This window comes from Protopterus annectens, chromosome 9.part0 (assembly GCF_019279795.1).
Source record: "Protopterus annectens isolate FY-2018-M chromosome 9.part0, PAN1.0, whole genome shotgun sequence".
Classification (NCBI taxonomy): Eukaryota; Metazoa; Chordata; order Ceratodontiformes; family Protopteridae; genus Protopterus; species Protopterus annectens.
In genome coordinates this window covers 1535057201-1535083665 of record NC_056743.1, presented here as the reverse complement: position 1 = coordinate 1535083665, position 26465 = coordinate 1535057201, and the positions used below count along the sequence as shown (strand labels likewise).

Genomic DNA, 26465 nt, shown 5'->3' with positions numbered 1-26465 from the left:
AGATATATATATTTGTTTGAAATGTGAGGACATAATTTGATTGCATCAAATGGCTTAGGCTCCGCCCACTGGAAGTTACAGTGCAAACTTCCTGAGCTCCATTGAAGTGAATGAGTTAAGGTTGATAGAACAAGCAAACACTTGGGGTTATGGATGACAGGAATAATGTTATTTTATACCTTTTAATGTCAGAAGGATTAAACCAGCCCTCCTCAAGTGAGACATGGAAAGATAATGTAAACTTTTCCAAAGGGGGTTGTACACAAGAAGACATGGCTGATGTTTAGAATTATTTAGAATATCTATGCTAGACTGTACTTTGTTATACAACAAACAAAATATGACACATGGATAGAGACTGATATACTTGTAAGGATACTGAGGGCTAAGGGTAAAGGAATGTTTCTGTTCTTACCTCTTTAGAGGGTTTTATACTTTGTGTCACTAGCACTGCTAACTGCACTACTGTTACTTGATATGTTTATTATTTTTGATGTTTTCTTATGACTCAGTTGATGAAATGTAAAAAAACAGCATGCTGTTTGATGGTCTGTATTATGTGAAGAAAAGATTTTTCATCAAAAAGATAAAACATAAAAAATGGAATACCTTTAGTGAAGATGCGGTCTCTTGCCCATACTTGACAGTTTCTTATTGTATGTAAAATGAGGAAGAAATTGCATAGCTGCAAGGGTGGCTGCTGAGACGGTTTGCATTTTCAAGATGTTCAATCTTGTGACAAGACAATAAAGTGCTGGGCAGGTTGAGAGTTATGAGGGGCACAGCTAAATACTAACAGCAGCAATTTTGTACAGATGCAACAGGCTACAAAGAATTCAAAGGAAAAAAGAAGACAGATTATCAGTGCATATTCACATCTTACCTCATACTGTTTGGTAAGTGCATCAAAAGATGCCTGAAGTCTGTTCACTTTTTCTTGCATTGCCTTTTTTTCTTCTTCAGCCATTCTACGGTCAGCTTCCTGTACTAGAAAACAGAGATAAAGAAAAAAGATGAATTAGAAAATTAGGTGGGTAATCAAAGGATCAGATTTAATATTATTTTGTTAACTTAAAAGTTGTAATGGAAGTATGGTTGGGATTTATTAAGATTACTGCATCACAGCACCAGGGTTCAGTCCTGACCCCTGACTAATTTCTTTGCGAAATCTGCATGTTTTTTCCCTCTTCATTTACCTGCTCATTCATCCAGTAGTTAGTGTCCTTTTTGTTTTGCACATGTGTGAACTGATTAGCTCCTACTAATACAAGAGCTGCTATCAGAAGCACATCTTCCATCCTCTGTTACTGCCCTTGCTTAAGGCTATTGCCAATGTCCTTGGGTCCTTTCAAAGCACTACACTACTCTTCCCGAATGGCACTTCCACTTTTATATAGTAATTCTGTCACAATTATTCTCTTTCAACTTCAACCCTTCCCTATGCAGTCATAGGCAGCAAATTAGTATCTTCATGCAAAGCAGTACAACTGCATGAATGCTGGCTTTGATGGTTTTAGGACTGATGTCAGACAGTCTTGCTCTTCTTGTATTTCTTGACTCATTTTCACTTGGCACACCTATGCAATCTATACGAGTAATTCTGGCCAGCTTTGATGAAGTGATTTTGTACAGATCGTCAGAGAAACCAGTCAGTGCTGTAAGTGGTGTTCAACTGCAGTACATTGATGTTCTTTTCTAACTGTATGCCCATCTCTTCTGTGCATTACTGTGATATTCAGTGGTCAGTGGTAAAGAGTCTGTGCTTTGACTACTGCAAGCAGTTTGTGAGCATCTTCACCCTAAAGTTCCCATCTCTAGTTCCACTGTTTTATTCCCACATTCTGCCTTCTTACTAACTGCTTCTAACTTCTCCTGCTTTTCCTCGTCTCTCTTCCTTTTACTTTCTGCTTCTGCTCTCCACTGCCATAATACCCACTTGTTGCTAATTTGCCTTTCCAGAGCTTCTAACTCTTCATTCTCTACAAGTTTTCACCCATTTAGTTTATTGGAAGACATTCTTGTTTCTTATCTATGGTAAGTTGAAAACGTTTGATCTTAAAAGTAAACCTGTTGTTGTCACTGTTGTTTTATAATACTTTTACAGGAGTATGAAGTTACGGCTCCTCTCTTAACGACTGTGTGGTTGTCCTTTAAAGGGCCACTCACCCCTTCACCCATCCTGCTGTCTGTAAACACTGGATGTGCAATTAGAACACTGTGACCACTGAATACTCGCGTTTTTCAAATTTCTTTTTGCTACAAAAGTATACCTTTCCATCTACAAACAATGCCTCTCTTTTCGGTCTGTAATCACACATAATGCCTTTATTTTTTCCTTTATACTCCAAAACAGCCTTTTGGAAGGAAAAACATATTTTACTCTTAGCTTACTTACCCACTACTCCAATATTTGGAGTGTTCTTTCTGTTCTGTGTATGTGCACACTGACTGTCTCCTGCTAATGCATGAGCTGGGTTATAGGCCCACCACATTTCTATTACATAATTTGAAATTGTGCCATGTGAGGACTGAATTCAAGACCTTCAGATTATGAGACTGATATGCAACTATTGAGGTAGCAAGGCTGCTACTCACTTCCTTTCCCTCCCCCATCCTACCCTAATGCCCCAGCCCCCCACTGAACCATTTACTTGATTTCTTCCTTTGGCCGCTGCTTGTAAGTATTAACCTCAACATCTTAACAACTCACCACACCATTATACTAAATAAATCACTTCTACTGTATACCTGCTCCACCTTCAACAGTATCAGACTATAAACCTATAACTGCTATTCCCTACTATAAAAATCCCTCACTACCCTGATTTTGTGTAGTATTTCACTCGAGCTAAGAAGTTGAGATGACAGAGGACAGCGGCACTGTATAGTTCTGATCACAGCAAGTTGAGATACATTTCAAGGCCATTATTTATCAATTTATTCATTCACTTGATGTCAGGCAAGTATCTGATGTGTATGGTCATTTAGGTTGCTGAAACTGATTGCTGTGTGTGTGTGTGTGTGTGTGTGTGTGTGTGTGTGTGTGTGTGTGTGTGTGTGTGTGTGTGTGCACGTGCGTGCATGTTATGTGAGTATGGGTCAAATATCAAAGTATTAGCAATGTAGTGGGTAGAATGAAATAATAATAACAGAAATGGGGAGAAAAGCTGAAGTTATTTGTCATGAAGAATATGCTATTAAAAATGCTAAGAGAGAATATGGCAATGCTAAGACAGAATATGACAATAATTAGCTTTTTTTGTGTGTGTGGGAGGGGTCATGGACTTTTACAACTTACTCTCAAGTCACTATATTTGAAGTGCTGAATGTGTGGTAAAAACTAAATATTACAACTGCTGTATACGTTTTTTTTGTCATAAAAATAATATAAAAGGAAAATTTTACATTGTAACCAAGTAACTTCTAGCACGCAAAGAGAGACTGGGTATATCAGTTTAACCATGGTGTAAACTTCCTTCCTAGTTGTTAATAAACATGTCATGTTATGTTTTACCCATTTGCTCCACACTGTATGAAATACTGCAATTTTCTGCATTTTGAGGATGGAAGGTTGACTATGGCTGTAGTTTATTCATTATTTTGCTTGCTTATTTTTTGGTGTTATGAATGTTATGGTATTGTATTGCTTGATTGCTTGATGCTGACTGAAGTTTTTTTTTTTTTTTTTTGTGGGGCTGGAGGTGGTGGAGAGTTGCTTGGTACCTTGGACTTTACAACTTGAGCTGTTGCTCCCAAGAGTCTCTACTGGTTGAAGAAGATGGGCATGCTATGAAACAAGTACAAAGTAACATTATAACCATGCTGTGAGCTCCCTTCCTAGTTATTACTAAATGTTCCACATTCTGTATATTTGATTTACCTTATGCATGGTAGTATATTTCTCCATACTTAGAAGCTGGAGAAGCTAACTACATCTGCAATTTCTTTAATTATTTTGCTTGTTGGTGCTTATTAATGTTACGGTAATGTCAAACTATACTGAACTGTCTGAAAATGATGATGTCTGAACTTAAGAATTTAAAGGTTTGCAGTTTAGTTGTAACTATCGGAGTCACTAAAAATACAAATTTTTAGTCTTCTGCTGTGATCCATTCACAGACAGTTGTCATAAACTGAAAACCATAACTGCATCATTTAAAATCCTGCACATCCAAAAAAATTCTGGAATAATTTATGACCAGACATTCCATTCCGAGTGCTCTCAACTGCTCCTATTTTTGCAGGATAACCCTGACTTTACTTCAAATGTTTGCTCTGTCCCTCATAACATTTTTTGATTTTCTGGTAAATCACTCATTGGTTCAAGTCGGTCAGTAATGCCAGCCATTAGAGTTTTATACTTTTTAATGATGCAAAACTTGTCCTATTTAATATTTTAAGTGAATTGGAGCAATTAAAATGTGCCCCTGGTTTTAGCCTTCCTATTATTTTTGGTTTTAGCTAGAAATCTTGACCAACCAAACAGATACGATGCTACCCCTAAACATTCAGATCTAAACGGTTTCTAATGGTGTCATTTCAGCAATCCAAAAGTACTAGGTGGTTCGTGTTGCTGCATTTACTTGGTGCAGTTTTTTGTCTTGATCAGTGCTGTTTTCTTTGGAAGGGGCTGAATAACTAGCATACATGATATTGTAGTTTTAGTAACTCAACAGATAGTGCAGTCTCTTTTGGTGAAGAAGACTGTGGGTTCTAGCCCCATGCCCGGTATTTTAACTGAGTTTTTGCAATACAGTCACTGAACTGCAGTATAAGGGAGGGGGGTACTGCATTCCTGGGTGTGCTGTCCTTTGTATGAGGCAATAAACTGAGGCTCCATCTGCCTAAGTTGGTGGTAGCTCAGGAAGAATTAAAAGATGCCGTGGCACTTATCAAAAAAAGTAGATTTTTTTTACTGATATATACATTACATATTATTTACATATTTACATTATTTACAAATCTCCATACATTATAAACTTCAATTTAAGCATGCCCCCCCAGTCTTTTATCTACAACCAAAACATTATTTTCTACAGAATCTTTGTCAAAGTCCATTTTCCACTGTATTTGATTTAATTTAGTCTCTCATTCCATATAGTCCATGAAACATAAAATATTACTCTGTCCATTTTCTTCAATTCTTCCTATTTTCATGCCCCATAATAACCAAATTCTTCTTCGTCTTCTTTCAGCTTTTTCCGGTTAGGGGTCACCACAGCGGATCACCTGTTTCCATTTCTTCCTGTCCTCTGCATCTTGCTCTGTCACACCAACCACCTGCATATCCTCTCTAACCACATTCATAAACCTTACCTTAGGCCTTCCTCTTTTCCTCTTACCTGGCAACTTCATCCTTAGCATCCTTTTCCCAATATACCCAGCGTCCCTCCTCAGCACATGTCCAAACCAATGCAATCTCGCCTCTCTGGCTTTGTCTCCAAACTGTCCAACCTGGGCTGACCCTCTAATATACTTATTCCTAATTCTGTCTACCCTCGTCACACCCAGTGCAAATCTTAACATCTTTAACTCTGCCACATCCAACTCTGACTCCTACCTTTTTGTCAATACCACTGTCTCCAACCCATATAACATAGCTGGTCTCACTACCCTTTTGTTGACCTTCCCTTTCACTCTTACTGGTACTCGTCTGTCACAAATCACTCCTGACACTCTTCTCCACCCACTCCACCCTGCCTGTACTCTCTTCACCTTACTTGCTCAAATTTTAACAAGGTTTTCACCATATTATGTTTACATATTTCTTTCCACAAATTAACTCTCTCACATTTCTCAAACTCTTCACATTTATTACATATTCTATCTTGCTTTTTCTTCTCTGGCATATTTGCCTTAACCAGCAATTTTCTAATAGTCAATCTTCCATAAAAAAATATTACATTCTTTAATCATTTTATAGCTATTAAATTTCATCACTGTGGCTTTTTTCTTATCTATTTCTAAATCCTTCCATTGATAAATGCATTAAAATGCTTTCATAATATTTAAGTATGATACATTTCTATTTTTTTCACATATATTCTTTTTATTTTCCATAACACAATTTTGTTTTGCTACTCTTTCATTCAGTCATTCACAATGCTTTTACTTATTTTTTAACTTCCATTCCTTCCCTCAAGTCTTTGTATTTATAATATAATATCACTTCTATAAAGTTTTCATTTTTTCATAGTTTCTTTTAATACCTTATACAAAATTAAATATGTTGCATGTACTATTGGGTTTATTAAACCCAAGCCTCCTTGATATTCTTTCATATACAGAATCCCTCTATTGACTGGATTCAGTGTAGAGCCCCATAGAAAAGAAACTATAATCAGTTCCTTTTCAATTTATTTTGAATTACCAAACACCGACTTAAAGAAGATCCTGGACTCCATCGACGGGTTCTAAAAAGTGTCAGACTATGAAATAAATCCAAATAAATCAGTCATCTTTCCTTTAAATCCCCTCAGTCACAAGGAGTTTTATTTTCCTGAGACAAGAATCAAAGTAAACTACTCTTTAAAATATCTGGGTATTCAATTTAACCACACACAATTGGACATACTTAAAATAACCTTTACAAAACATGGTCAAATGTTACAGAAGATATTAATAGATGGATGAACTTAAAACCATCTTCTTTATCCAAAGCACGAATTGTAAAAATGAATATTCTCCCCAAAAGCCTATACCAACTAAATGCTATAATACTAACATACCAAATAATTTTTTCAGTAAAATGAAAACACACCTAGGAAAATTCATACAGCATTCTAAAAGTACTAGACTACGCTATTGTAGATTAATACTACCTAAAGAGAAGGGGGGGTGGGCTACCAGACTTTCAACTACACTAAGAAATTATAAGTGCAAATCATATTACTCAAATGGATAACTACGACCCAACAAATAAAGAGTGTTACGTACTGTGGATAAAATTATACTACGAACACTTAGTCTCAACAAATATTAACCCCAAAGGTATTCCCTTTCGGAATCAGAAGATCCTTAAGTCACTTAAAATTCACCCAATAATTAAGAATAAAAGTCTAATATTCCAGAAATTAATAACATCCCTAAAACTCAAAGATTCCCTTATCCTCCTACAATCAATCCACCTTAATTCAAACATAAGAATAAATAACACTATGCAAGTCTAGATCAGTCTTCTTCTTCTTTTGACTGCTCCCGCTAGGAGTCGCCACAGCAGATCAACTGTTTCCATTTCTTCCGGTCCTCTGCATCTTGCTCTGTCACACCAACCACCTGCATGTCCTCTCTCACTACATCCATAAACCTTATCTTAGGCCTTCCTCTTTTCCTGTTACCTGGTATCTTCATCCTTAGCATCTTTTTCCCAATATACTCTGCATCCCTCCTCAGCACATGTCCAAACCAACGTAATCTTGCCTCTCTGGCTTTGTCTCCAAACATTCCAACATGGGCTGACCCTCTTATATACTTACTCCTAATCCTGTCCATCCTCATCACACCCAGTGCAAATCTTAACATCTTCAACTCTGCCACATCAAGCTGTGACTCTTGCCTTTTTGTCAATGCCACTGTCTTCAACCCATATAACATAGCTGGTCTCACTACCCTCTTGTAGACCTTCCCTTTCACTCTTACTGGTACTCGTCTGTCACAAATCACTCCTGACACTCTTCTCCACCCACTCCATCCTGCCTGTACTCTCTTCTTCACCTCTCTTCCACACTCACCATTACTCTGAACTGTTGATCCCAATTATTTAAACTCATCCACCTTCGCTACCTCTACTCCCTGCATCCTCACCATTCCTGTATCCTCCCTCTCATTCACACACATATATTCTGTCTTAGTCCTGCTGACCTTTATTCCTCTTCTCTCTGGAGCATATCTCCACATCTCCAGGGTCTCCTCCACCTGTTCCCTACTCTCACTACAGATCACAATGTCATCTGCAAACATCATAGTCCACGGGGACTCCTGTCTGATCTCGTCTGTCAACCTGTCCATCACCACTGCAAATAAGAAAGGACTCAGAGCTGATCCTTGATGTAATCCCACCTCCACCTTAAACGCATCCATCACTCCCACCGCAGACCTCACCGCTGTCACACTACCCTTGTACATATTCTGTACCACTCTTGCATACTTCTCTGACACTCCCGACTTCCTCATACAATACCACAGCCCCTCTCTAAGCACCCTGTCATATGCTTTCTCTAAATCCACAAAGACACAACAAAACTCATTCTGACCTTCTCTGTACTTCTCCATCAACACTCTCAGAGCAAACATCGCATCTGTAGTGCTCTTTCCTGGCATGAAACCATACTGCTGATCACTAATCATCACCTCCCTTCTTAACCCTTTAATAAAAAAACTGCACAATTTGGGACTTCTATCAACTAAAAAAATCTTTCAATGGATAACATTAGAAATAGCCTAAGAGTAAGCAAAAAATATATTATAATAATTAGACAAATAATGGTCTCAGTAAATTTGAAAACATCCAATGTTAAAATTAATGAACAGGACATCTTCTTGTCCCAGTTGATCCAAAATGTTACTTCTTAGATCAAAAATGCTATCCAATACCTACTGATTAATAATAAAAATTAAAAATCAGGACTCATTTCTATATTCAAAATATTGGGAGGAAAAGAATATTACCTCTAAACAAAAAATATCAGCAATAGAACTCACCATGAAAATAACTGCTTTCAAAAAATTAACATATACTCAAATTATGATAAATAATAATGCCTATCATACACCAGTCCTCCTAAACAAAATTAATCCTACGCACTTCCCCTTACTGTCCCTACTGCCTACAATGATAGCATGTCTTTTGGAGCTGCAAAAAATGTATATAAATTGTGGTGTTTGCTAAGAACTAGATTGGAGAAAAAAGGCTACACAAAGACAACATTGTCATGGGAAATAGCAATATTGCATATAATACCATAGAATCTCACTTATATAAACAAACGTCATAATAACACTATGTGCCCTCCTGAAATTTTACATAGCAAAGATCTGGTTAGACGGATCTAAAATTTTATGGGATAACTTTAAATGCTTGGCTAAGAAACATATATTAGCAAATAAATTAATTATAAAAAGCCAAAAGAAAGTCACTTACTACCAGAATTACTGGAAATCACTAGTTGATACCCTAACATAACAGTAAATGTAGGCAATACACCAAGAAGGCCTCAGATAAAAAATACCATGGACCGCCCACAAATCACCCCCCCTTAAGACTAACAAACTGTATACTATCTGGTAAGGAAACCAGTGTGGATCTAACTGTTAACCAAGGTGACACCTGATTGTAAATAATGTCTTTAGTTATGAAATTATAAATATGTATATATAAGTTTAGTAAATAATACTGGATAGCCCAGAAAAGGTACATGGCAATGATATGTACTTATACACGATTTAATGGCTAGCTTAGTTAGAAGCATCAATTAAAGTTTATAGTAAAGATGTACATTCTAGGGCAACAATCTTTTAATCTGTCAATGTTTGTTTTTGGTCAATTGTTATCCGCGCTGTTATACTTCCTGACAACCTGTGTTGTTATCATAACGTGTGAAAATAATACAATTTTATTTGTAAAAAAATAAAAAGAAATTTTCTTCTCCTCTAATAAGCCTCTGAATGTTTCTTGACTTAATATATCTCTCTCTTTAACGAAGCAATATACTAACGTCTCCCACAGTGTGAATATCTCTCTGCCCGCCAAAAATACGCTAATAAATAATCCAATAATTGCGGCTAGGAGATAACCAGGGCGTCTAAACAGCTCATACATAGAGTATTAACATAACCATATAAAACTCCGTGTGTCTTAAAAGAAAAAATCTGTTTATTGAGTAACAATTCGGTAAGCGCTTTCACTATGGCTTCATCAGACCGTTGACTTTCAAAATCCATTTAATATAGGTCACATGCTTGATTAAAATGCATCTCATTATGATGTTAAAGAGATATTAGTCAAGTCTATTTCTACCATCAAGAAAAACTTTATAAATGCTTAGCATGCAGCATGAAGCCTTTCAGTGTTTCAATTAAAAACACACACTTGACAAAAAACAAAAACAAAACAAGCCTATTGCAGTCCCTCATATATTGCTTAAACTCTACGAAAATATACTTATAATAAAATCCGTTAAGAATTCCAAATTACAGGACCAACGGAATAAGCGTCACCACAGGAAACTTCATCTTATTCCACCAGATGGTATATCATGTGGCAGCGTATACACATTCACTAGAATTATCTATACTGATAAATCAAGAAATAATAAATCAAAAACAAATCAATGAACAACCGTAGTTATCCTTCCACATCTACACCCTTGTATACGAAACATCAATTTTCAAACAGTTCAGAGACACATATGCGTAATTAATATTCTGCTAAATATTAGCAACCACTAATTCGCAGGGTCACATGAACTCTATTGTCAGTAGCTGACCTTAGCTATTCAATTGTTGTCCGTCAAAATTAATGTCCAATTACATCCTTTAAACACACCTAACATTTGCGCATCATTGGACATATAAATGTATGCCGATTACACTGTAGATAATAAATTATATTAATTCATGAAATAAATATTTATAATAAGTTTAAAACCTCTAATTAGCATCCAATTAATTGTTTTAAATGTTAACTTACATCTATTGACACAGTATATGTAGGACAGACAAACAAAAACTTGTGCCATTAAAACTGCGCATTTCATCAAATATCTAGTTAATATAGCATAATTAAAAACCTTACCTCAACTTAGTAGTGAAATAAGTGAAAACATTAATGGACGATAGTGCACGTAACTTGATATATGGTCATCAAAATCTGCACAATCTGTACATCAAAACAATTTCATAATAAGTCAACATAGAGTCTGTCTTGCGAGACTCTCACTTGTAAATAAATTCAGTACGTATAATGGGCACGATGTTCACCAGTGCCCTCATGGTGTGCAGAAGACTAATTTCAAACTATATATAAAAATATGTGCAAATATATACGCTTTCACAAAGCGATAAAATATATCTTATAATCTCCAAATTGATAACTGCATCAATGTATACTAATCATAAATTATATCTAATTCCTATATGCTGTCCATCGTATTAATAGATTTTACAAAAAATATGTCAAAACGGACTATATTAGGAATAATACTATATATATATATCCTACACTGAGGTCTCACCTTATATTCAGGTCTGGCTATTACATAGTCATTATTATAATTCATAAACTATATTATATTTTTTTGTCTATATATAAATAAAATTCAAGATATTTAAGTTAAAAAGACATATTGGTAGTATAAATCACATTAACATCTATTAAATCATATTATCTGAACCATCGCCTACCGAATAAAGACACAAATTCATTCATACATGTTCTATATACAACATATCACAATTAGGGTTGTGTAGAATATGTACAGTTAGCATAAACTTGATGTTACTTATAGCGCCTAGCCCTAAGTGCTGGTTTAATAGAGGCTCTTTCATTAAGGCCACTGCATTTATCTGCCCTAAATCTTATCATCCAATTAACTTCTCTTCTCTCAGTGGTATTGTGAATATTGCCCTCTCTAACTAATGGGATTATATTATCGATGACCATAAAAGTAAAGTTATGTTGTTGACCACAATTCTGAACATGTTTAGCTAGAGCATTATTTATATATTGAATTCTAATAGCATAAAGATGTTCTCTAATCCTAGTTTTAAGTGTCCTGTTGGTCTTGCCGACGTAGAACGCCTGGCATATTTTACAACTGCAGCACACGATAGTCACAAACAAGAAACTTTTAATGAAGCTTTCATGTTTACACCCTTCATCAGCATACAAAATCACAACACATTAACACATTTAAATAGAGGACCATTATAATCACATGATCAAGCCAGCCATTCAAAGGACCACTATAATTAAATATGCAAATTCAATTTAAAAACATCTAATAAAATTAATTTTCATGCAGTTACTTGTTAAAAGCATAATACATAAGTATAAAAAAGTACAAAAAACTGTTACACATATATATATATATATAGACAAATAATTACATCTACACATTTAGAAATACTATACACTTAATACTATAAATTTTCTCTCTGTCTCTTGGTCAAAACTGGTTTTAAACTGACTGTCCCATTAAGGCCTGGATACTTATCAGCCTGTAGTCGCACTATTCACTCATACTCTTTTAGCAACAAAAGATTATCAGTGTCACCCCCTCTAATGCCCAACTTTTGTATGCTGATGAAGGGTGTAAACCTGAAAGCTTCATTAAAAGTTTCTTGTTTGTGACTATCGTGTGCTGTGGATGTTTATGGTATATAGTACTTCTGGAGTATTTCTGCTTTGAATATTTTACAACTGGCCAAGTAAACTACATTATCAGTACTACATGTGGCATTAACCTTGAAAGAAAAGATCTGTTGGGTATCTGGATGTGTAAATGTGTTCCCATTATTTATGTAACTACAATAGTTACACTTACCACATTGGTTCGCTCCCCTCCAAATGTCACTGGTATATCTATCATTCTGATAACATAGTAGTCTTTTTAGATTACATCTATTTTTGTACTGAAAGGTTGGTTTTACCCCTACTATATGTGCGATATCTTCATTACTGGTCAGAATCCGCCAGTGTTTATTAATTATGTCTATAATGTCTTTCCTATCGCTTGTGTAGTACATCGGAATTCTAGTCTGCTTAGTATGGGCGTCGATGGTCACTCTTTCGTTAGTTTGGTTGGAATAATACAGGGCAGCTCTATTGAGCCTTAGGTCATATATACCATCCAAGTTATGTTGTATCTCTTCTTGGCTATAGCTCCTCTGTGTAAGTCTAAATTTGAATCCATCTATTTCCTGTTGAAATCCTTTCTGTGTTGCATTGAGTCTCGAAATCCTCATACTCTGTCCTTTCATTATATTGTTAAATATATACTGTGGGTGCATACTTGTCCTATATAAAAGGGCATTCCTATAACAACTTTTCCTGTAAACCCCGGTGTTAACTTGGTCATCCATCACTCTCTGTACAAATACATCCAAGAAATCTATGCGATCTACTGAATATTCAAACGTGAACTTCAAATAAGGAGTAAAGTTATTGATCACATATATGTAACTACGGAGATTGTGGTAGCTACCTTCCCAAATGAGAAAGACGTCGTCCACAAAACGTCTATAAAAATGCACGTGTGAAGTGTGTAATGCACATTGGAATAATACATCTTCCTCCCACATAGCCAAAAACATGTTGGCGTAGCTATTGGCACAAGAAGTGCCCATAGCCACGCCATCACGTTGTATATATAGATCGTCTTGGTAAACAAAAACATTATGTTCCAATATAACCTCCATGAACATAGCTATAAGATCTATATGTTCATCTGAGTAATGACTATGTTTAGTTAGATATTTCTTGATAGCTAATACTCCATCCACATTGGGAATGGTGATAAGCAATGATTGGACGTCTAGCGTGACGAACATCTTATCTTGTGTCATTGGTATGCAGCTGAAGTATTGGTATAAATCTCCTAAGAATTGTTTAGTGTCTTTCAGAATGTATTTGTTTTGTTCTATAATCGGTCTTAAATATTTTTCAACATAGAGAGAAAAAGGTTCTGTAGACCATCCACCTCCAGAGACAATGGGTCTTATTGGGGGATTAGTACCGTGTTTGTGTATTTTAGGAATGCCCTGTATACTAGGAATCATGGGATTCTCTACTTGTAAATATCTAACCAATTCACTATCTATAGTTTGGCTCATCTCTAGGTCAGTAATAATACTAATCATTTTCTGTTTGTTATGTTCAAGTTGCTGTTTAGTAATAGCTCCATAGTATTTATCATCCGCCAACATATTACACATACTAGTGTGATAATGGAGAGTGTCCATCACTACCACTGGACCCCCCTTATCAGCTGGTCTCATGACTATGTTCTTTTCTGATCTAAGTCTAGCTAATGCCTGCCTCTCATGAAACGACAGATTATTAAATTTCTTTTATCTGTTATTCTTAGTAGCAAACTGCTCATAAACATCATCTTCCACCATTTTGTAGAAGGCCTCTATAAGGGGATGATTGTGAGGTACATATTCACTTCACAAAAATACTAAGCCTTTGGTTGACCCTTGTATTTCACAAAACCCCTATTACCATGAACATAAATAAGAGTAAGTACATCCATAACAACATTACTTTTCATTTTCAGTATTACTCCACATTCTCATCCCCCAGTCCATAGTCCTCTTTCATCATATATTTTTGTAATGTCCATTACTTCTTTACATACAACTAACAAATATTCTTCCAGTTATTTTGCTTCAACGTCAATTCACCTTCAGTTTTAAACTGGATCATTATTCTTTTTTTATTTTATATTTTATCTGTCAAAAAGCTTGTACCACATATTCTGACCATGGATAAATATTTTTCTTTTGTTTATATAAACCCAAAAAGTTTTCCATGGCCTGCCCACTCTCAAATATCAAGTCACAAAAAGTCTCTTTATTAATTAAAATAAATGTCCTTACCTCTTTTGCTTTGACACCCAGAGGTTCTATGGCAGAGTGCCAAACCTCATACCTGTCCAAACGGTCTTCATTTTTTTAACTGCTCACATGTATTGTATACTTCTTTTTTGTTGCTTTTATTTCTTCTTTGTTCTTTGTTCCTTCTCCAACAGTTTGTGTATACGTTTTTGTCTCTTGAACTTTTTCTGGCACAGTCTCTTCTTCTCCTTTTACTTCTTCTATTTTTTCCATGATGTCACTCCATGAAATTGCTGCTCCACTTTCTGGCTCACTTTAGTTTACCATTTCTTCCAAATAATCACCCCCCCCCGATTGGAAGGTTATAATTATGGATTTTTCAGAGGTAACTGTTTCTCCTTTAAACAATCTCCTCTGAACGTTTTCCTATAAATCCATCTCTGTTTCGGATACAATACTTTTTCCCTCAAATGTTGCTGTTTTTTCTACACCCACATCATCAGAAAAAAAACTTCTGGTAGTGATTCTAACATTTCAACTACATATTTAACAAATTTCACTCCAGTTTCAGCAAAAGCTGAATCAGCCATGTTTTCTCCCTGTTTCTCCTGGCTGCCACCATGCCTGGACAGGAAACATGAAGTCAGGAAGTGTAACACACAAACTCTACACCAACTACCAAGGGTAGGGAAGTTCACTGGTGTCCTGGACAACTTTCCCCAGTCAGTATAAATAACATCTCAAATCTCCTTGGAAAAGAAGCCATTGGCCTAGTGGGACTAACCTAGTCAAGAAAATGTATAAATAAATAAATTATGGTTGCACCTATATCTTAATTATTTCTTTATATCTTTCTACAATGACAATTTTAATGCTTCAGAATCACTGGGGAATTGTTATGGCTAGGCTTGTATAGGCCCTAGGGCCAATAGCCTAGTACCAACCTATGACCCTATTGAGTGGTTATGGTTATTATATCTGAATAGATATGCTTCTGTATAGTGATCTTGGAAGATTTTTTTTTTTTTTTACCAAAATCCATTTCAAGCTCCCTTCACACAAGTCATGCCCATTAGCCTGACGAGTTTGATATGCAAGGCTATGGAGAGCATCATCATGGACCTAATTAACAAGGATATAGGGAATCTTCAAACTCTGGATCCCAAGCAATTTGATTTTGTGAAGGGTAGATCATGCCTGCTCCACCTGGTTGACTTCTTTGAGTCAGTCACCAGAGCTGTGGATGAGGCAAGGCAGTTCATACAGCCTACCTCAATTTGGCCAAGGCCTCTGATACCATTCTCCACTCGGGAATTATTGATAGACTCACCAAACTAGGCATCAACCCCTATATCACTAGGTGGGTTGCAAATTGGCTCACAGATAGAACCCACAGTGTGAAAGTGGCAGACTCCAAGTCAGACTGCCGACCAGTCATGAGTGGAGTCCCACAGGGATCGGTCCTGGGTCCTCCTCCTGTTTAGCACCTACTTCTCAGAAGTCCAGGCCAACACGGAGAGACTCTGGCTGACCAAGTTCACCGATGATTGCAAGCTGCAAGCCATTATTAACTCCCCAAGTGATGTAGACATCCTACAGAAAGGACTAACTGAGACCAACGAGTCAAAACCATGGCTTTAAGCTTAATGCCAAAAGAATGCGTTGTCATTCCCTTTGGGAAAAACTCAGCTCCCACTAATTGCCACATTGATGGTAACCCACTGAGCACTGAAGGCATTATAAGAGATCTGGAGACACAGGCTGACAGCAACCTCTCCTTCGACCACCACATTGCCACTCTGGTCAGAAAGTCCTTCTATGTGGCACATCTCATAACCAAGGGTTTTGCATCCAGGAAGAAAGAGGTCATCAACTCTCTCTACTCTTCCGTCATTAGACCAGTCATTGAGTATAATGCTCCATTTGGCATGTACCTCACTAACACCTGCAACAGCTGGAAAGGCCACAAAAATACTTCATGAAGAGGATCCTAGGCCTTAAACACATGCCCTACATGGACAGACTCAAAAAACTACAGCTTTTCTCTGTCTCATATCATCTATTAAGAGGCGATCTCTGCTTGGCTTACAAAACCATGTCTGACCCAGCCCTGTTAGAAATGTAACACCTAAAGAAATCCCAATCCTTCCACACCACATGCTCCAGGGACCTCAACCTCATTACCACAATCAACAGAACATGCTGGTGGGACAGGTTCATAACCCAGAGACTGCCCGTGATCTGGAATAGACTTTCCATACATGTCAAGCAGAGCACCACACTGGCCCTCTTCAAGAGAAATCTTAATGAGTGGATGGGAAATACAAAGTTCACCCTGGGGATCACTCCAGTGGCTCTACAGGGGCACTTTTATGGGCTAGGCTTGTAAAGGCTCCAGGACCATTGGCTTAGTACACACCTATGAACCTATAAAATAAAATAAATAAACAAATAAATGAAGAGATAATAAGGCTGTAATTTGACAATATCAAGTGATCCAAACTCTCCAAGACATGCTGAGAGCAAGGACAGGCTCTAGCTCCACTGACTCTAAATCACTGGAAAACCTGAAAAGTGCTTCTTAAGCACCATCTTGGGATTAATGCTACTGCTATGCTTCTAGTGAGAGAAGGAGCAAAGGCTCATTGATTTCTAGCTGAGTGTTGCTGTTGTAAGAACAGCACTAGCTCTACTGTGATACAGATAGCACCTCCAGTAGTCAACTCCAAACCTTATACCACTACTCCCCCCTTCACCCTACATGAGTAATTATCTGGAAACATAGATTTGCACTTTCCAACCATGTCTGTAGCCAGCTTGGATGAAATGGGCATCCTGTGACAATGTAGCAGTCATCTCATGTTTACTGACAACCACCTGCTATTCAAACAAAGTGACGCAATGAAAGAGATGTAGTTACATAATGTTACTGCTGGCAAATCTCTCAAACAAACCAACAGCAAATAACATGCAACTTGTCAGTACCATGCAACACCACACTAAACCAATCAAACGCAGCTCAAACCAGACACGTATACCTACATATGTTGAGCTTCTTAAAAGTAACCTACCTTAACCACAAAGGCCACCTAACTGTAAACTAAAAACAAGTGCTCTCAGCAAATTCACAACACAGGCAGCACCCACAGTGAAATCTACATCTAACAGCCACACAAACTCAATTCAAAAACCTATAAGGCAAACCTCTACACATTCCAAATTCCTATTCATAGGTAACTCCATGGTGAGCTACATCAATGCACCACTCACCAGGCTGTGCAATAAGAGGGTCATGGTCAGTTGCCTATCAGGTGCCAGGATTCATTACATTATACATGCACTGAAGTCTTTGCACAAGTACATATATGACACAGTCACAGTGCACATGGTTGTAAATGACTTGAGACATATCTCCCAGGGCTATATGAAGACAATCATGATGCAGCTCTCTGAATATGTGTCTGAGGCAGATATGGACCTAACCTTGAGCAGCATTCTTCTCTCTCCAAGAATGATGACACAATACAAACAAAATATTATTGACTTCAACAATTGGCTTAGCTTTTAGTGTCATTCTAAGGTGTTACAATGTATATCAGCCTGGGAGAAGACGGTAGACAGTACAGACTGCTTTTCCAGAGATGCCCTGCAACTATCTCCCCAAAGCTTACGTATATTGGTTAAATCCTTGCCCACCCCCATAGTGTCTTTATTAGGCAATGTCAGTCTTCTAAAGCTTCCAAGATAACAGAACAGAATACATAAAAAGATATTGCTGCTCCGTGCTAGGAACCTTAACAAAAATCTCTATTCCATGCCACCAAAAAAATCTATATATGTATCGTTGTGAGACCTGGTTCAAAACCATTTCAGTACTCTATCAGTGCAGGGTTTCAACACCTACCACACATTCACACCCACTCCATTAGATGCGGGCACTAAAGGTGGTAGTGTCTCTATATTCTTAAAAAGACATTTCACCTCCATACCGGTTAGACAAGATAACGACCTGGAACTCTTTCACACCCAACTTATTATTAAAAAAACATATCATATCCTATAACAGCTAACTAATGGGCCTTCTCTATGCCTTCCTCAGCTCATAACTCCTACCTAACCAGTATGGAGTTGCTATGTGTTAAGCCAAACAACACTGCCCTAGGAGACTTTAACTACCTCTCCATTAATGGGGAGACTTACACATCCTCAAACATGTATGCCAAAAATATTTCTGCCCTTTGTCAATACAAACTCTCTGGACCAGTTAATCCACACCCTGATCAGGGGTGATAAAATCCTGGACTTGGTCCTTACTAATATGGAGCAGCTTTGCTTCCCACCAATTACAATTTTTTCTGTGGTCAAATCAGACCACAGATCAGCCACATTTACCTTAAAACTGAAGCAGGAAGCATCTTCCAGTGCCTCAGTATTAACAGATTATGCCTAGGCTATTCTACTAAAACTAAGTGATGTCCTGGCTAAATTCAAAAATGCCCTCTCCATCTTGACAACCCTACTGTTAATGCTGAATCTTTTACTGCCAAGTTCTATGCACATGTAAATAGCTGCATAGAAGCATCTGTCCCCCTCAGAAGTAAAAACAATGCCAAATTTAAAAATTAACCCCTGTGGTGCAACCCTTACATAAACAGGCTCTATAGTAGAAAGAAAAGAAAAAAAACACACTGCACGCAAAACTAAATTCATTTCTCAAGATGCCAGTAATTCTCTTGCCAAACTTAACAGGGAACTTCAGACCCTGATCAAATCAAACAAATCCAGACATGAGGTACAAAAACAGCCACCTAGGTGAAGGATAACCACAAAGCCTTCTTTAAGTATGTTAAAAATTTCAGAAATTTCAGAAACAATGTCCAGCACTTCACAGCGCTAATAGCAAAGGAGAAGCACGTTGTTGCATCAAACTTAATTTCAGCAAATGCAAAAGCAGCAAGTGCTGTTCACCAAAATTACTTTCACAGACAATGAAATTTGCTTTTTCCTCCACCGTTGTGTGACCTCAGATTTGGTAATATAAGTCTAGGGGCAGTGTCCCCCAACATGGGGGAGCAGGGGAGGGGGCTTGCTCCCCTGCAAAACAAAATTGTTGAGTTGCTCAATGAAGTTGGTATTGACGAACGGTTTTCATTTTTTTCCATTCATCGAAATTACTTTCAGTGACTCAACATGAATCCTAGCAAAGGGTATCACATACTTAGACCCAGGTGGCACAGCCAATCTTCTAGAAGACAAACTTGGTTCATACCTCATTCCCCTCTTCCCTCCTATATTTCCAGATCATGTACGTGTATCTATACACCCACTCAAATCTCCAAAGAACAAGTCCTCAAGGTACTGTCCAAGGCCAAGAACACTAATTCTATGGGTCTGGATAACATACAAGGTTGCCTACTGGTCAGTCTGAAACATGTCTTGTCAGACCACCTAAACAGATTATTCAATATCAGACTCCAAAAGGGTTTCATGGCAGATGAATGGTGGACAGCAACAGTCATCCCCCTTGCATAAAGGTAGGGCATCAACTGGCCCAAGTAATTATAGACCCATAAAGCCTGGCAAACTTCATCTCTTAGGCTACTTTAAGTACCATTAAGGAATTAATAAATAAGACCAAAGGTAACTTACAAACTCTCTAACCAAGCCAGTTTGGATTCATCAGAGGGCAGAACCTGTCTACTTAACCTGGTCAACTTTTTTGAGAAGGTTACTGAAGCAATGGATGAGGGCAAATCAGTACACATTACAAATTGAGACTTCACAAAGACACTTAACACTATCCCATACTTGGGTATCATAGAAAAACTCTCCCAGCTAAATGTAAATCCCTGTGTACCTCACTGGATAGCAAATCTATTCACAAACAGATCCCAGGAAATTAGGGTGGGTGTCTCTACTGCCTACAAAAACCTGACACTAGCAGTATACCCAAGGGACCAGTCCTTGCACCACATCAATTTGGCATTTACTTTTTTAACACTGAAGCAAATGTTAAGGGTTTATGGCTGACTAAGTTTGCAGATAACTGAAAACTTGATATCGTCACAAACTCCCCTGAGGGCACCTAAACCAGAAGGCCTTTCTCAAACAAATAGCTGGCAAAAAAAACATGGACTAAAACTAAATGTCAAGAAATATATAATTGTATTCTTTGCAAGCATGACTTCCCTTCTAACTATCACACTGACAACATACCCATGAAAGCTGATTCAATAGTCAGGGACCTGTGAACCTCTTCTTCTTTCAGCTGCTCCCATTAGGGGTCGCCACAGTACATCAACTGTTTCCATTTCTTCCTGTCCTCTGCATCTTGCTCTGTCACACCAACCACCTGCATGTCCTCTCTCACCACATCCATAAACCTTATCTTAGGCCTTCCTCTTTTCCTGTTACCTGGCAGCTTCATCCTTAGCATCTTTTTCCCAATATACTCCACACCCCTCCTCAGCACATGTCCAACGTAATCTTGCCTCTCTGGCTTTGTCTCCAAACCTTCCAACCTGGGCTGACCCTCTAATATACTTATTCCTAATCCTGTCCATCCTTATCACAGCCAGTGCAAATCTTAACATCTTCAACTCTGCCACGTCAAGCTCTGACTCCTGCCTTTTTGTCATTGCCACTGTCTCCAACCCATATAACATAGCTGGTCTCACTGCTGACCTTCATTCCTCTTCTCTCTAGAGCATATCTCCACCTCTCCAGGGTCTCCACCACCTGTTCCCTACTCTCATTACAGATCACAATGTCATCTGCAAACATCATAGTCCACAGGGACTCCTGTCTGATCTCATCTGTCAACCTGTCCATCACCATTGGGACCTGTAAAACTGTGTTGGTAATAAACTGTCCTTTGATCACCATGTATCCACAATTGTAAGGAAGTTGTTCTTCACTGCACAGCTTATATCGAAATATACAGCATCCAGGTCAAGGGATGTAATCAGTCCACTGTATTCAGCCCTTTACAGGTTGATCATCGAATATAATACCCAGTATGATATGGATCCATCCAAGCATTTACCACAACTGAAACAACGCTGCTTATTGGCTATAAACGTATTACTCTCTTATAATTTGGTGTATGTGGCACACCTCATCATTAAGGGCTTTTCAACCAGAAAAAAGGAGGTCATTGTCCCACTGTACTCATCCCTCATTAGACCCATTATAGAGTATAATGCCCCATTTGGTATGTACCTCACAAGACATCTGCAACAGCTGGAAAGGCCACAGAAATACCTCACTAAAAGAATCACAGGCCTAAAGCAGATGCCATATGCTGACAGTCTAAAAAAACTCCAGCTATACTATGTGGCATATCGTCTACTCAGAGGTGATCTCTGCTTAACATACAAGGCCATGTCAAACCCTGAGCTGTTGGACATGCTCCACTTAAAGAAATCCCAATCCCTCAGAGCCACACATTCCAGGGATCTAAACCTTGTCATCACAATGAACAAAACATGCTGGAGGGATAGGTTCCTGACCCAGAGACTCCCCATACTCTGGAATAGACTGCCCATACATGTCAAGCAGAGTGCTTCATTGGCCCTCTTCAAAAGGAACCTTGATGATTGGATGGGAGATAGGAAATTCACCCCAGGATCATGTCAGTCGCCCTGCTAGACAGGGGCCCAGAGAAGTAAATATTGTGGGAAGAAATATCCAGGGAATTGGGAATTGCTATGGCTAGGCTTGCAGAGGCCCTAGGGCCGATAGCCTAGTACCAGCCTATGAACCTATGGCATCAAGGTCAAGGGGTGTATTCATTCCACTGGACTTGCCAATTATAAGGAAGTCCTTCATTGTACAACTTATATCTAAAGATATAGCATCCAGGTCATCATTCCAATGTACTCGGCCCTAGGCTGACTCTGGATCAAAGCTCTACCCCTGCAAACAAATATAAATACATCCCCTTTTGCAGATTACATTTTCTTTGGAAAATGCACATTAACATTAAGTTAAGTTCTCTTATTCTCACAGCTTTCAAAGTCAAAGTATCAATATTTTACATGTGCCTGATAATTTTTTGCTTTGTCTCTGATTCTACAAGCAAGAGATTGTTCTTCTCGGACACTATGTACTACAACACATTTTTAGTGGTAATAAATCATGGCTGCTTAAACTCTGATCAGGTTTCTAATCACATGTACTCAAAATGGATTACAAGCATAAAGTTACATCAGCAACAAATTTATAGAAATCCATTCCCAAACACATAACCAACTAGTTATAGATTATATTGAAAAAGAACTGCGCAAACTGGATCCAAACAAAGCACAGGGAGGAGAAGGAATTGGTAATAATGACCTGAAAACACTTCATCAAGAACTTACAGTACCATCAGGGGTCCAAATGGCGAGATGAGTAAGCAAGCAAGGGGTAGTATTGCTGAAATTGAATTCATCTTCATGTCTTGTTGAGTATTTTTATGAGGATAACCATGTTTTCACAAAATCTCACCAAGACAACACTGATATATAGACTGTATTTATATAACATATATTATGGACACAAGTAGGTTAAAAATTAAAAAAAGATAGCTGGGTGCACAAGGCCTACAATAAAAAAGTGCCCAATCCTGATAGGCACTATGGTGCTACAGAAACATTCCTACAGTGGGCTCAAGCCAGGCCCAGGGTGGAGGATGGACCCCTGTTGTAGAAGGCAGTAGTAGTTCACAAAAACTGATAGGCCAAAGAAGAGCCATAAAGATGATAAAGTGGACTATTGAGGATAAGAAAGAACAAAACCAGAAAAATCACAAACTAAGTAAACAAAAATGAAAGTAGCTCTCCGAAACCACAAAAATAAAATATGAAGATGTTTATTAAAGTAAGCACTTTCGGTGGGATCAATGGTCTGATGAAGGTGGGACATTGATCCCACCGAAAGCGCTTACTTTAATAAACATCTTCATATTTTATTTTTGTGGTTGCGGAGAGCTACTTTCATTTTCGTTTACTTGCCTTTGGGTTAGGATAAGAAAGAAATTATGTATTGTTACTATTATGTAAAAAGCCCAGAATTTCTAGACACAAGATATACAAAATGATTAAGAGAGAAATTAGAGGAAAGAAAAATACTTCCACAAGAAAACCTGTCAGAAGCTTCAAATAAAATTTTTCATTCATTAACACAACAGAGTTGTACAAGACAGTTTACAGATCAAGAAACTTTGATGTGTTTAGAAAAAGAAGCGTCTGAGGAAATGCGAAAATATACACAAAACCTAGATATTTTTGAAAAGCATAAAAAGGAAATATGGACATGGGGAAGAGAGAGAGAGATTTGGTACGGTGCAATATTATTGCAAAGAAGAAAGCCAAAATAATCAATATAAAGAAGGCATCCCCAAAGACATTCAAAGAGACATACAGGCAAAAGCATCCAGATATGGAAAATTTCACAATAAAAAATAATATCACAAAGAAGGAATGTAGAAAAGAGGATTAGTAAAGTAGAAGTTAAAAATATAGAAGTTGAAGTTACAGAGTGCCTGCAAAGTGAAGGATTTTGTGTAGAGGGTCTAACACAGGTTACATCACAGCATGATGGAGTGAGTCCTCAAAGAAAGGGGAAGCAGGAAGATCTTGAGACATCTGAAGAAGAAATATGGACAGGAAAGAAAAAGAGATTTAATATGGTGTAATAATTATGCAAAGGAGAAAGCAAAACTAAACACTACAAAAAGAGCAGCACCAAAGATATTTGAACAGAAATACAGGCAAAGGAATCCGGACATGGAAATCTTTACAATACAAAAAATAAGAAGACAAAGAAGAAAAGTAGAAAAAGGAGATTAGTAATGGAGAAGTTAAAGGGATAGAAACTAAGGTTATGGATTACCTGCAAAGTGAAGGATTCAGTGTAGAAAATCTAATTCAGAAAGCACCACAACAGGATAGAGCAATGGATATCCAAATTACGGGGAACCAGTGGAACGGGAAGCAATTGGTCAGGTGCCATATGAAGACATTTTGGAGCCTTCCACAGGAATCCAGTATAAACATTCACTTGAAGCTGGACAGCAAGGGAAGGAACAGGAAACTGTGGAAACTCTGACGCACTCAATGTTGAGGAGTGATTGTCACCGAGTTCCCACATGACAGAGCAACGGATGGCATGGGATGAAACTGAAGAGAGTTCCCACATGACAGAGCAACGGATGGCACGGGATGAAACTGAAGAGAAAGTGTCACAGGAAGATGTTATAGAACTTTCTATAGAATGCCCGCAAAAAATGGAAAACAAAAAATGTGCCCTCAGTTTATAAGAAAATGAGTTCAGCAGAGTTGCTTGATTTAATAGACATATTAAGGTCAATGAAAGAAACAGACTGGAGAATGTCAATAAAAACTCAAAAAGTCAGAAGTTTGAGAAAACAAATGAATGCAGTAATTAGGACTGTCCATAGAGATCCATGCAATCAATATAACAGAAGTAAACAGGATATATTACTGTGCTGCTAAATTAATAAATGATAAAGTTTTACCACAAGAACACAGGGTAGTGATGGAAAGGAAGGGGAGAAATTGAATACCATCATGGAAGTATTGAACAGAGAACACTATAAAGCAATTAAGACAAGAAGTGTCACTGTTAGTGGAATACATAAGAGGGAACAGATCAATAAAAATACTAAGAAAGATAGACATGATAAAAGCAATGTGCAGTATTAGAGGCTCTATCATGCACTATCGCAAACAAAAAACTTAGAAGATACATAGAAAAATATAAAGGAAAAGTACAAAATAAGCAGTTTATTAATGACCCAAAAAAGTTTTATAGAGTACTGGGAAACAAGGTAAAAGAAATTGAAAGACAACTAAAAAAAGAAGAAATAGCTACATTTTCGAGAAGTATCTATGAAGATCTTGTGGAACATAACAAAGATGCTAAATGGATAGACGTAAAAGACAGAATAAGAAGTTTAAAGGTACAGGATATGAAATGGGGTGAAATAACAGCCAGAGAGTTTGAAACAAAGATAAGAAAAGCCTCTAATTGGAAAACCCCAGGCCCAGATACAGTACCTAACTTTTGGCTAAAAGTATTAACATCTTTGCATGAAGATTTAGCCATGAGTAAGAACTATTTATATGCACACCCCGGACAGGCCAACCTAGCTAAAAACAGGAAAAGCAATGCTCCTATTTAAGAGTGAGCCTGCAAGCTACCCAAAAAAATTATAGGCCACTAAATTGCCTTGTGACAATGTATAAACTATACATGGGAATTGATGCCAACAGAGTTTATAGTCATTTAAAAGAAAACTTAATTATGGCAGTAGAACAAAAGGGTAATAAAAGGAAGTCATATAGAAAAAAGGATCCCTTGTTGTAAATAAAGTCATAGTGGAGAACTGTAAAAAGGGGAATAATCTAACTATGGCATGGATTGACTACAAAAAAGCATTTGATAGTATCCAATATTCATGGATTAAAGGGGGCTTAAAAATGTATAAGATACACTGTACTCTGATTGACTACATTACAGTGACCATGAAACAGTAGCAGACTACTTTGCAATTAAGCCATGATAAAGGACAAATTATTATCCCAGAGATAAAAACTCAAAGGGGGATATTCCAGAGTGACGTTCTGTCACCACTGCTATTCTGCCTAGCCCTTCTCCCATTAAACTGTCTACTTAGCAGCTTAGGCCATGGCTATAATTTAGCTCCTAGAAAAAGTACAGTTGTGCACACTTACCATAAATGTAGATGTTCGAGTGTATTCACTGGTGCAGTCATCACACTTGGGTTATCCCTGCCAGGGTAGCCCGAATACCAGAGGCTTAGTATTTCTGTCTGTTGCTGTCACTTCAGGACTGATGTCAGGTCGTCAGTAGAATAAAGTAAGGCAGCCAACGTCATTACA

At 37.6% G+C, this 26465-nt stretch overlaps 1 protein-coding gene across 1 annotated transcript in view; it reads right to left on the bottom strand.

Moving 5' to 3' along the window:
- LOC122812165 (guanylate-binding protein 1-like) overlaps nt 1-26465 on the bottom strand; it is a 789313-nt gene that overhangs the window by 128429 nt on the left and 634419 nt on the right. The window contains exon 9 of the mRNA XM_044084488.1: nt 884-987. Within this exon, the coding sequence (XP_043940423.1) occupies nt 884-987 (104 nt within the window). The remainder of the gene's footprint in view (nt 1-883; nt 988-26465) is intronic.